The 13152-nt window shown below is 41.7% G+C and overlaps 1 protein-coding gene across 1 annotated transcript in view; it reads left to right on the top strand.

The window, feature by feature from the left end:
* The window catches only part of LOC150088443 (mitogen-activated protein kinase kinase kinase 11-like), a 241747-nt gene extending 231024 nt beyond the window's left edge, over nucleotides 1-10723 (top strand). Inside the window, exon 9 of the mRNA XM_090370160.1 lies at nucleotides 9444-10723. Within this exon, the coding sequence (XP_090226286.1) occupies nucleotides 9444-10723 (1280 nt within the window). The remainder of the gene's footprint in view (nucleotides 1-9443) is intronic.
* The last annotated feature ends 2429 nt before the right edge of the window (nucleotides 10724-13152 follow it).

The raw sequence follows: 13152 nt of genomic DNA, 5'->3' as shown, positions 1-13152 counted from the left end.
GTGCTGAAAAAGGCCACATCTATGAAACCTGCCTGAACAAGGCCAACAAGCCAATCTGTGCTAACTGTAAAAGCCAGAAACTACCTCATGCCCACTCACTTCGGGATAATAAATGCTCTGTCTACATCAAGGCCAAGAGCATGCTCCAACAACGAATAAATTATGGGGACACTGCATAAACAGTATAACAGCAACAAGATAAAATTCCTGCAAATAAATGCGCAGCGGACAAAGGCCATTGTGGGACAACTCCGACAGAAGGCAGATGAGGAAAACATCGACATTCTCTTAATACGAGAACCCTACACTCATTCAAATGAAATGAGGGGTGTGAAATCCTGGGTGGCGATCGCTGTCAGGAATCCTCACTTGACTGTGATGCAGATATCTCATCTCTGCTCTCCATGGGCTGCCTGTGCCCACATCATCTCCTTTCTGGGCGAGTTCTGTGCCATTTCTCGGTACTGCAGGCTGGGAGAGGACATTCTACCTGCAGTCCAGTACCTACAACATGTCTTAACAGAACTGGCAGGTGCAAAGATTGTCATCTGTGCCAACGTAAATTTCCACTCCGCGCTCTGGCACAGTGAGATCCCAGGGTGTAGAGGTGCTACAAATGGGTAGCGGTTGGAGGAGTTCCTAGCTAATAGCTGTCTGGAAGTCATTAATAGGCCCAACAACCTGCCGACGTTTTGCAGCTCACTTTGGGAAGCCATGATTGATGTGACTCTCTCCACCAGGTTCTTTGCTAGGTTTCTGTCGGATTGGACTGTGCCAGAGGGCTGGTCTACCTCAGACCATCAAGCCATAACTTTCGATATGTACAGATCGATCACTCGGTCCACAATTCTGAGACAGAAGCAACACAGATACGCTTTGAACAAAGCTGACTGGAATCTGTTTAAAGAGACACTCATCAATGTGATATTGCGCCTACAAACTGAGAACGTGCAAGTTCAGCCTCCAGACTCCCATCAGCGCAAGGTCATGGACATAATTACGTCCATGACCTTGCACTTGCCATGACCATGAATGCTGCAAATACAGCAATAAAATGGAAAAATCCCATCCCTGGGGCAGTCCCTAGGTGTTCAGGGGAGCTTTAGGCCCTCAGAAGTAAACCAAAAGAGGCGTGCATTCCAACGGGCCAGGCGATCCTGCCCCCCCCCCCCACAGAAATTGAATACCTCTGGCAGGAGTACAGAGAGACTCGGCAGGAGTACAGAGAGACTCGAAACTCCTACAATGTGATGATCAGGCAGTGTAAAAGACTGTCCTGGGAGCACTTGGTATCAACAGTTGGTAACTCTGACACCTGGGGTGTCGTGTTCAAGATAACAACAAATAAACTGCCAAGAGGTGAAGTTATTTGCTCCACAAGGCCACGTGACCACCACCACCACCTGGCAGCATTCGATTTCAAACATACTTGATCACTCTTTCAAACAGCCACCAGATGACAACCCTCCAAACAAACAGTAGCTTTGTCTCGACAATAACAACTATAACTCAACACTCGTGGAACAGCCTTTCACCATCGAGGATCTCTCTATGGCCGTTGGGAGACTGAGAAATAACAAGTCACCAGGCCTGGACATGCTCGAGCCCAAAATAATTAAAAAATTGCCAAATTCCCTCCTGAAACACTGCTAAACCTCTTTAACCATTGCCTGCTAAAGGGATGGTTCCCAACTGATTGGAAAACTGCGTCCATTCGACTTATACTCAAAAATCCAACTAAACTGTATGATCGACCGGTGGAAGATTGATCAGGCTGACTGGACTGCCTACCAACATCAGGCAAATTTTGATCTTAGCACAGTCAGTCAAGAGCCTATCAATGATGCAGTTAAGTACATCACAGAAAATATTGTCCAAGCAGCTGCGAATGCTGTTCCAAAAACATCTGCCCGGTTTCCACCATTTCCCAACCTTGGTGGAATTCACAATGCACAGCAGCAAAAAAGGCTCAAAACAAAGCGTGGGGGATATTCCGCCGATATCCTACCACGAACAACCTTATAGCCTTCAAACGTGCATGAGCCAAAGCACGCTACATCCGTCGTCAGAGTCAAAAGGAATCGTGGATCCGTTTTACATCATCTATTAACCAGTCTACCAACTCTAAGGTAGTCTGGGATAAAATCCGGAAAATGAAGGGAAAATATACATCCCACCCTTCTTAAATCCTAGATTATAATGGATGCGCTATTGCAGATCCAACTGCAATAGCCAATGCTCTTGGGGAAACATTCTCTAACATCTCCGCAACATCCTCGTACTCCCCAGAGTTCCTGGTCCTGAAACATAAACTGGAAAGAGAAGCACTTAATTTTAAGTCCAAGGGCCTCTATCCCTACAACGGGGATTTTACTATTCAGGAACTGAAAAGAGCCCTCGCTCTTTCCAAAGCAAGTGCAGTTGGACCAGATGGCATCCATTATGACATGATTAAACATCTTTCACAAAAATCTATGGATTGTCTGCTCCTTTTGTATAACAGAATCTTTACTGAAGGGCAGTTTCTGGACTCCTGGCGAAAGGCAATCGTTCTTGCCTTCCCTAAGCCAGGAAAGGATCCAAAAGTCACCACCAATTATCGTCCTATTGCTCTGACTAGCTGTCTGTGCAAAATCCTGGAGAGAATGGTTAATTCTTGTTTAATATGGTATCTCGAATCAAATGACCTCTCCAACATCCAGTGCGGCTTCCGAAGGAACCGGTCCACTTTGGACCATCTTATTAGATTGGAAGCATCCATCCGGGATGCTTTCCTAAAACGCGAACACTTGGTGTCGGTGTTCTTTGACATGGAAAAAGCGTATGACACAACTTGGAGATTTGGCATTTTAAAAGATTTACATAGGCTAGGCCTTAGAGGGCATCTCCCCTTTTTTATTCAAACTTTTTTAGCCAATCGATCGTTCCAAGTTCGTGTGGGATCCTCACTCTCTCGCTCCTTTAGCCAAGAGGAGGGAGTACCACAAGGATCAGTATTAAGTGTCACGCTTTTTGCCATCAAAATAAATTCCATCACAGAACAACTTCCTCCGACTGTAAACAGTGCCCTCTATGTTGATGACTTTAGCATTTTTTGTCAGTCATGCAACATGAGGGTTATTGAAAGACAACTGCAGAAAGCCATCGATAGTCTGAATTCCTGGGCACTAGCTAATGGCTTCAGGTTCTCGCCGGAGAAGACCGCTTGCGTACACTTTTGTCGCAAGCGTAATCTTCATCCTGAACCTGAATTAAGGCTCGGACAAAATGCTATTCCAGTAGCAGCAAACACAAAATTCTTGGGACTCATATTCGATAAAAAACTAACCTTTTTGGATCATATTCGTCAACCCCGCACAAAGTGTACACGTGGGCTTAATATTCTCCGCTCGCTCTCCTCTACATCTTGGGGAGCAGACCGATGTACCCTTCTTTGGCTTTACCGTGCACTTGTGCGATCCAAACTAGATTATGGGTCCCAGGTATATTCCTCAGCCAGAGACAGTGTCCTGCGGTGGCTGGACCCCATCCATCATCAGGCCCTACGTATTGCTACTGGAGCATATCGCACATCTCCTGTCCAGAGCTTATACGTCGAAGCAAACGAACCACCGTTATCGCTTCGACATAAGCAGTTGTCTTTAAAGTATGCTTTAAAACTGAAATCCCTGCCAGACCATCCTACGTGTCCATTCGTTTTTGAGCCACGATGGGAAAATTTATACAATACCCGTAAGACTGCCAATCGTCCTTTTGGTATTCGTCTCCAAGAGCTACTCAAAGAACTTAATATCAAGGTAGACAAGGTTGCCCAAACACCAAAGCAACCCTTTCCACCCTGGCATGCTCATGTCCCGGCATGTGACTTGTCCCTTAGAAATTGGGGAAAGTCGGACACTCCATCGTCTGTCTACCTGCAGCTTTATTCAGCACACCGAGCTGAACATTCTGACTTCGACCAGTTTACACAGATGGCTCGAAGTCGGAATCATATGTGGGATCTGCTGCTGTCTTTACAGACAGCTCTACATTGGAGCAGATTCCCTCTGAATGCAGTATATTTACTGCAGAGCTGCATGCTATAGAGTTAGCCTTGGATCACATTAGTAAATGCCAATACCAACGGTTCATTTTATATTCTGACTCTCTCGGTGTGTTACAGGCTTTAATATCTGTGAGATATAATCCTCATCCGGTTCTGTCTAGCATTCAGCAGAAGATTCACTTCCTTCGAGAACGTGAATATGATATCCACTTCTGCTGGATTCCCAGCCACATTGGGATTAGGGGAAATGATTTGGCTGACACCGCAGCCAAATCAGCAATCCGCAATAATAATCGCTGCCTGTCAGTCCCCTATACAGACTACAGGCAAATAATATACCAAAACATACACTCCCGATGGCAGGACTCGTGGAATAGACAGACTGGGAATAAACTATATTGTATAAAGCCTGTAATTGAACCGTGGCAGTCTAGTCTGCGCAGGAATCGTAAGGAGGAAGTTGTTCTTGCCCGGACCCGCATAGGACATAGTCATTTGACACATTCGTTTTTGCTGAGGGCTGATGACCCTCCTATGTGTGAGTCCTGTGGCACAATCTTAACAATCAGACACATTTTAGTTGACTGTACCAGTTTTAGAAATGCTCGTTTTACTGCTTTTAACCATCTGACTGAGCCGTATACACTCAGTCAGATTTTATCCGACAATGACCACGTGTCTGCTATTTTTAATTTCCTAAAATTAGTAAACCTTTTTACTCATATTTAAAAAATCTTATTATTTTAAGACATTATGTTACAGTTTATACTTGTTTTTATAATCTGACGTAGTGACCTAATTCAGTAGGTCACTGAAAGTATTTACTTTTTATGACAAGGGTTTGGCGCATTATAGCCATAGTTGCTGATGCGCCAATAAAAACTCAATCAATCAAGCATGATCGACCTGACTCGTACAGACCTATTGCCCTCCGTTCTGTGCTGAGTAAGGTCTTTGAGCAGCTCTTTTGACAGACTGGAAAATCACTACAATACTGCACAGCCACCAGCACAAAATCAATTTGGATTCAAGCTGGGCATGTCTATGGTCAATGCGCCGGAGACCATTACCAATGCTGCCGGAAACTGCACCCAGAAGTACCTCCTCGTCATCTCAATCGACTTTCCTGGGGTGTTCGACACCTTATGGTGGCCTTGCATCCTCGGACGGCTGAGACGCATTGAGCTCCCAGGAAATCTCTACAACTGCATTGCCAGCTATCTCAGTGACAGGAGCATTGTGGTTCAGGCTCCCTTCTCCAGTGTGGAACGTCGTGTCCACCAAGATTGCCCTCATGGCTCTGTCGTGGGGCCCCCTTAACGAGCTTCTCAGTACTGACTTAGGTGATGTCGAGACCTTGGCATATGCTGATGATCTCTCCCTGATCCTGGCAGGGGACTCCAGGGCTCAACCTGCCAACAGAGCTCTTACTACCCTGCAAAGTGGGTCCGGAAAAACCACCTGAGCATCTCATCCACTAAAACCCAATCCATTCTCTTGAAGGGCTGTCTTGATCCACAGAGGCAGCCTCAAATCAAGCTACATGGCACAACCATCAAGCTTGTTACCCAGCTGAAACTCCTTGGCATTATCATCAACAGCAAACTACCATTTCTCCCACACCTCAACTTATCTACAGAGGAAAATAAGAAATTACACTGCACTAGTTGCCAGGGTGGCCTACCAAGATTGGGGGCTCAAAAAACGCACTCTAGCATTACTCTTTAAAGCCATATTCATACCGGCTATCACCTACGCTTCTGGCATATGGTTCACCAAAGCCTCCACTGTGGTAGGACGAAGAAAGTTGGACATCATTCAGCGGCTAATTCTCCTTACGATAACTAGAGCATGTTGCACCTCCAGCATGCACGCTCTACAGGTCCTCGCCGGTGTACTGCCCCCTAGACCTTGAGGTTGCAATGTGGGGATGCTGTATCAGCTCAGCAGAGGCTTTATTGACTTTACCACAGACCCTGCTAACACCTATTCCAGTGAAAAAAGCAGACTCCTAACATATACTTACAATAGACCTGGCAAGCTAGATTATCTGAATCCACCAATGGGGCTATCACCCACAAATTTATCCGGACATATGCAAAGTATCAAAATCACCATCCTGGTTCTCCCCAGGCCTTCTAACCACGTACCTCCTAACAGGGCATGGTGCCTTTCACAGAAAACTGAACCTTCTTGGACTTTCCGACAGCTCCCTTTGCAATTGTGATGCCCAGGAGACCTGGGACCACTTGATGCATGACTGCCTACTATATGATGACCTCAGATCTTCTCTCGTCACAAAAATTCATTTCATCCCAAGAGACCAGGAGCAACATCTCCTATACAGCCTTTTCTAACTTTGCTCAGGGCCTCTTCACGAGGTGGAAAACCCTACCACAACCTCAGAATCAGACCCAACCAGACAATGAAACGGCCTAATCAGCCATGTGTCAAGACCACTACTTGCTTCAGTGTACTGCAATCCCCTTGAAGACTTTCAACCTGCACAATAATCGTGCCTTTACAATGCAGCCTCAATATAACCTCGATCTATCATGACTGCCACTCTGGCTTCGCCCCCCACCAAGTTGACTCACCACCGAAATGACTCGACTATCTGGACGGGACTTCTCTGTCCCAGGATTGACCCTCTCGGATTGACACTACCAAATATATCTTCATGAAGCTCACTACTGAAATGACTTCACCACCTGGACTGGACTCTGCCAACTATGACTTCATGCAGCATTGATGCCAATGCCACGTGGCGATCCTGAACCTGTGCTCCCTTGCACGGCCCTGTTTCTCCCCTGTCCTCCTGGTGGGGGGGAGTTGACGGTCCCCTTGTCTCTCCCCACTGCCCCCTCTTTCCTTCTGGTGGGGCATGGGCCTGCTTCACTGATTTTGGGGTCATCTACTCTATCGAACCTATACTTCTGTCTCTCACCCCCCAGACTTCAGTTTCCCCCCCCTCTAGCTTTCCAACTAGCGTTCATCCCATGTCAAAATTAACCTAGCCCTACACCCAAAATTCTTAATTCCACACTGTATAACTTAAAACTCCTTTGGCCTGACCCAACTTCTAGCGCACCCCCCCCCCCCACTTTTTTTTTTAGGTCCTAGCCACTGAAATCCCAGGAAATTAGGTGACAGGACCTGCCAGAGTACTTATTTAAAAATACTGATGTACATGGCTTGCCTCCACGGGGCTAAGTGTGGGCAACATTGGGCCTCAGTAGGGATACAGCAGCTAAATGGCCAGATGAACAACGGTATGTGACACTACATCCAACAATATCCATACACTTTTAAATCTCTGGCCTTTACAGTGTTCTGTAACACACGACAATGTAGACTATGCGGAGATGGGGGAAGCCCCTGGTGCCCTTAGACCCTAAACACACTTTATGGTGTATCTACACCGATATTATATAGATATTAAACGCTTACTCTTAATGTATTATGCCTTGTGCATTTAGTTATTTTTAAATATTATCATATAAACCTTTTGGCATCTCCCATATTGTGTGATTATCTTCACAACTGGGTTGTTGTTGTGTTTGCAATACCAGGGTACCAGCCCACCCACCGATGATAGGGCAATAGCTTTGAAACAGTGCCGTCTGGGTGGTGGTACTCACTGAGAATAAGTAACAATAGTCTTTTCTATTAGTGAAGCATTATTTATTCAAGGTAGTATAATGCCATGGCAACTCGTTGTGAAGGAAGAGCACATGAGATACAGAGCAAATGCCTTCCGCGCTACCATCATAGTTTCTTAAGAGTGTATCTACACTGATATTATATAGATTCTTTTTTAAACACTTTGTTTTGGACTCATTGTTCACAGTGCTGGTAGTATATATATATAGGAACTATAATATAAATTTTTATACACAGAATATGTAAGAAATCAAAATATGCATCACACTCTCATTGACAACTATAAACTGAGTAACATGATGCTTGGATTTCATGCACAACTTAAATTGCGCATTGAAAGATGGTGTGTGTGTGTGATAGCAGTATGAGCTGTATAAAGGTCACATGAGATCACATTAGATACTTACATTCAGTGATCACTAAATTATCACTACCTCATCCGTAGTGGACTATGCTTCCAGTATAAAAAGCCAAACAGCTTCCTGTGCTAGAGCAGTGGTAATTCGCATCTGGTCTTGCAATTTAAAGCGATAAAGTAGCAGTTATGGGATGTAGTAAAGATATCATAGAGTTACAAAGGGGCATTATTGTGAAGTGCCAGGTGCTTCTGTATTGTAAATTGTATGCCTTGGTTTCTCAATCCTATTTTGGTTAAAGTGTATAAAGAATGGTGTTGAACGGGTCAAACCACCTCCCACCGATAGAACCTTAAAGGAATATCCGGTGGCCCAGATGTTCATGGTAAACTAGGGTATAACCTGCTTTATGTGCTCAATGGCAATTCACTGTGTGACAGTTGACATCACAATACAGTATGGGGTTCCACAGCCAAGAGAGACCCAAGGTGACCCAAGAGATACTCCTCACTGCTGATCATTGTCAACAACAACACCCTGGTTTAAATATTATCATATATTTAAACCAGGAGTACTGGAAACAAGTGTGCTGGTCAATGAGGCTAAATACTTGGTGTAGCATGTGTACATGGACCTGTTGTTGTGCATGGTGCCCACTAACCAGGCAGGTGGCAGTGGTTGCTTAATATGGGGGCATGTTTTTCTGGCAAGAACTATGATCCCCCCCCCTTGAGTATGCACCAATGTTTCACTGGTGAGATCTTCTGGTAGCTCTTAGGAGACCAAGTGCACCCTGCCATGTTGCATGTTTTCCAGGACAAGACAATAATGTGCCATGTCATTAGGCCCGCATTGCACATGAGTGGTTCGAGGAACACAGTGAAGATACCACCCTCTTGATTGGCCTCCAGATTTGCTTGACATCAATTTAATTTAACACATGTGGGGTGTTTTGGAATGGGAAGCGAGGCACATGGACATGCAACCATTATTTATTCTGACACTGTGAAACTTTGAAACCCGAAAGCCTCCCAATGTTTTGCAGGCAGCATGACTACAGTTCCCTACTGAAGGCTTCAGACATCTAGTAGAATCAATGCCTGGGTGAATAATGGTTGTTATCCATATGAATGGTGGCCCAACACAGTTAGGTAGGTGGTTATAATTCAGTGATCACCCAGCATATATATAGTTTTTTGTATTGACTCATTTCATACAAAATATTTTTATATAAATTATCTTAAATTTTTTTCATTTTATTTTGCATTACAGTATCCATGATGAGTACATTTTTTTATGTTTATCTATTTAAGTTTTTTTAGCCTAATGTCAGAGCATAGAAAGGAAGCAGGCACTTATACTTTTAATTTCTTTTTTAGGCTCACCATTTTGTCTTGGTTCAGACTACGAGTTTTCTTCTGTATCAGGATATCCGCATAATACTTACCATGGACAGACAAGGCATTATAGGCCAGGGTTAAATTTTGAGTTTGGGCCTCCACTTCGATTTACTGACTCACCACAACATAATCCGAGTATAGGTTCTGGTGGGTCTTACACACCTCATGCCCAGAGTCCATGCCGCAAGTCATCCAGCACAAGTAATGAGAGTGATCATGGAATTGCCAGCTCAAGCTCAGGGATTGGGACAACAACAACAACAACAACTGTTGGAATTCCTCCTGGAGAAAGATTATCATCTTTTTTAGAATTTTCAAGACAAGACAGTTACCCTCCTGCTCCTCCACCACCCCATTATCCTGATTACGTCCGGCCACCAGAAATGTCGTATCACTATTATCAAGAATATAGGGGTTCTGGAGTTGAAACTACATACTATATTGAACGAATTTATCAGGACTATGCAAGACCTGATGTGTATCATATTGAAAGGATTTATCCAGATTATGTATGCCATCAAGATGGAGTTCATGCTTATGACAACCCAAGCTCCACCATTTCATCAACAAATGTCTCTACGTTAAGTTCATCTCAACCACGAACTCCACAGAGAATTGTGTATACCCATCATCGCACCCCTTCCAATGTATCTAGCAATTCAAATGCATCATCTAGTGTGAATCCCACATTCCACATGGAGGACCATGAACACATTGATCCAGAACGTCTACCTCTTCCTCCCCCACCCCCACCACCACCTCCACCACCACCACCTATTGCATTGAGCTATCTTCCTGCATACTGTTCTCCTTTATCCACATCATTACCAGGAACTCCTCGTAGACAGTGCAGTCAAGATTCTACTCCAAATCACTGTGCTTCAGAAGTTAATAATTTCAGATCCCCAATTATTTCTAAGCTTAAAGTAGTGGCAATAGAACAGACCTCTCCAAAAGGACGGGGAGTGCCATTAAACTCTAGTGGAACTCCCACAAACCTTACACCACCTGATAGTATTTCAAATTCCACAACTGATGAAGATACTTGTACATCGCACGTGAAGTTTAATATATCTGCTAACCATGAAATAGTAGGCACTGTTAACAAAGCTGCAGGTACGGATGATGAAAAGACATTGTTAGATATACCAGCAGAGGGCCAGTCACAAGATGGTACTGTTCCACTGACTGCCATAATGAAACTTAGTATTAGTGATCAGTCAGCAGTTAGCAATTTAGAAAGAGAATTCCTATCATAGCATTACTAATCTTAATAGGATTTTTAACAAAGGATTCTCTTGTTGCATGTGTAATTTAGCCATTGACAGTTGTGGTAGGCACAATTTTGCAAACAACAGATTCCTGCTCATCATTAATTGCACTGTATGTGCTTTGGATGGTAGTCTACTTGAATGGTGCACTTTGCAGGTTACTTACTTAACTGCAAAAGGGGGGGGAGGGTGAGAAAGTTATCTTTACCTCAATTTATCAATATAAATACATCATACAACAATGCAAAACCTGCTCTTCTTCATCTTAAGGGGGTTTCAAAAATATCAAAGGTTAGTGAGAGCAGTGTGCTAGGAAAGTGTGGTAAAATTTAACGAAAAGAATATTTTTGGATTTTTATTTATTTTTTGTTTTATATAATAGTAATACAAAGGCAGCTTTTAATCATAAATGTATTTGTTCAAACAAATTTGGTAGAGATTTATGTACATGAAGAAATGTTATGTTTGTGACATTTTTTTTTAAAATTATTATTAACAGTTAAGCCCATTATTCTTCTAAAGAATTTATACTTTGCTTAAAACTTTTTATTTTGTGCGAATTTTTAAATTCTCGTTAATGCAATTCATAACTGCACACAAATTTAATAAAATAAAGTTTTAAAAATCTTGAATCAGAAAATTTGGAGTAAGTAAAAATATTATCCATATATAAATTTTCAATATCTGGGACATTAGAAACTCCTTGAGTTGTTTCATATATGAAATTCTCACGTTTCAAAAGTTTGTGAATAGAATCTCAGGCTGCCTAAGTGATATAAGTGCAAATTATTTCTAAAGGGTGTTCTGTGATAATAATAATGTAGATGAAGATCAAAGTAAAAGTAATTTAGCTTGACCCAGTGAGAAAAATACAAGTTTGCTTGTTCCTATTTTCTACCACTCATCTATCAAAATCTTTTCGTGCTTGTGTGAGTTTTAGGTGTGTAAGCTTGGTATTGAGCCACAGTTCTTATTGAAAACAAAATATTTCAATAAAGATCTTAATTTGTGTATTTAAGTAGATTAATTAAATAAGGTTTTTATACATCTTTATGTCAGTTGTTCTATTTTGAGTATCTAAACTATTCTCTTTTCATCCTCAATTTGAATTTTCTATTTAATGTTTACACACCCTAGACCAGGACTGGGCAAATGCTGCCTGTATATTATTTTTGTTATGCCATTATGTTATTATCTCACCCTGTACATTATTTCAAAAGGAAAAATCTGATTCCAGAACATGGAAATCTGATTTACAGATACTTTAACTATTTTGCTACCAAACCAAGTGAGAATAATATATTTCTGTGCTTTCCCTGAAGTATTGCTGAAGTATATTTAAGTTGTACAGATATTGATTTGTTGGCATTGTGTTATGGTTAGTAGTGTGAATCAGTCTTTTCTGAAATTCACCTCAGAAATTAGTCTCTGAGCTAAAATGTTTACCCAGTCCTAGTCTTTGTTTTAACTTGAGTGAAATGAGTTAAGTTTATGTATTTAATATATAGGATTCATTACTTCACTTAATATGTATTGCTCATTTTTATTTGTCAAATATCTACTAGCTGCTCTAACTTTATTGGGAGATATCTTAAATTACTTATCCCCCCTTCTAGTTTTCGTGTTGTGTTGGTTGTCTGATAAATATGTTTGTTTTAGTTTTATTTATTCTGCTTTTTTAATTCTCAAGGACAGTTTATATTTCATTCAAGAAATATAGTGGTCATAAATTTATAATACTGTTAGTTAAAAAAAACTAGCGAAGGTAAAAGGTAATCTGTACTTATTTCATGAAAGTAATATTTGTTTAAATATGTGTGGCAAATTTAATTTAGCTAATGCTAATGGCTGTACAAGGTTTTGATAAAAAAAATTCAGTGAATGAACTTATTTTTGAATGCATAATGGTAGCTAAAATATTGTGAAATGCTTATACTGACATCTTTCTAGCATGCACACAACTTTAACACCTGCTAGTGTAGTGGAAAATTGCTTTGAGTGAATGCTTGGTTTTCTTATATTTGGTTTGTACTGAAAATGAGAATATGTGGACAATTTGACTGACTATTTGGAAAAAACATTCCAGTTGTGGCACACACACCCATCTTATTGATCTGATTTAATATCATATGGCTTGGCACACACCCATCTTATTGATCTGATTTGGTATCTTATGGCTTGGCGCACACACCCATCTTATTGATCTGATTTGGTATCGTATGGCTTGACATACACATCTTATTGATCTGATTTGGTATCGTATAGCTTTTGTCTATTCCTAAAAATTAAAACAGTACATGAAAGGAAAATGATTTAAATCAATTTAAGAAATCTAGTCAATCATGATTGACTACATAAGAGCATTACAAAAGATTTCCAGAAATGTTTGAATAGTGGCAAACATGATGGAACAAGTA

This window comes from Mastigoproctus giganteus, chromosome 3 (assembly GCF_048544385.1).
Source record: "Mastigoproctus giganteus isolate SK-2022 chromosome 3, ASM4854438v1, whole genome shotgun sequence".
Taxonomy (NCBI): domain Eukaryota; kingdom Metazoa; phylum Arthropoda; class Arachnida; order Uropygi; family Thelyphonidae; genus Mastigoproctus; species Mastigoproctus giganteus.
This window is presented reverse-complemented; position numbering and strand designations above follow the sequence as displayed.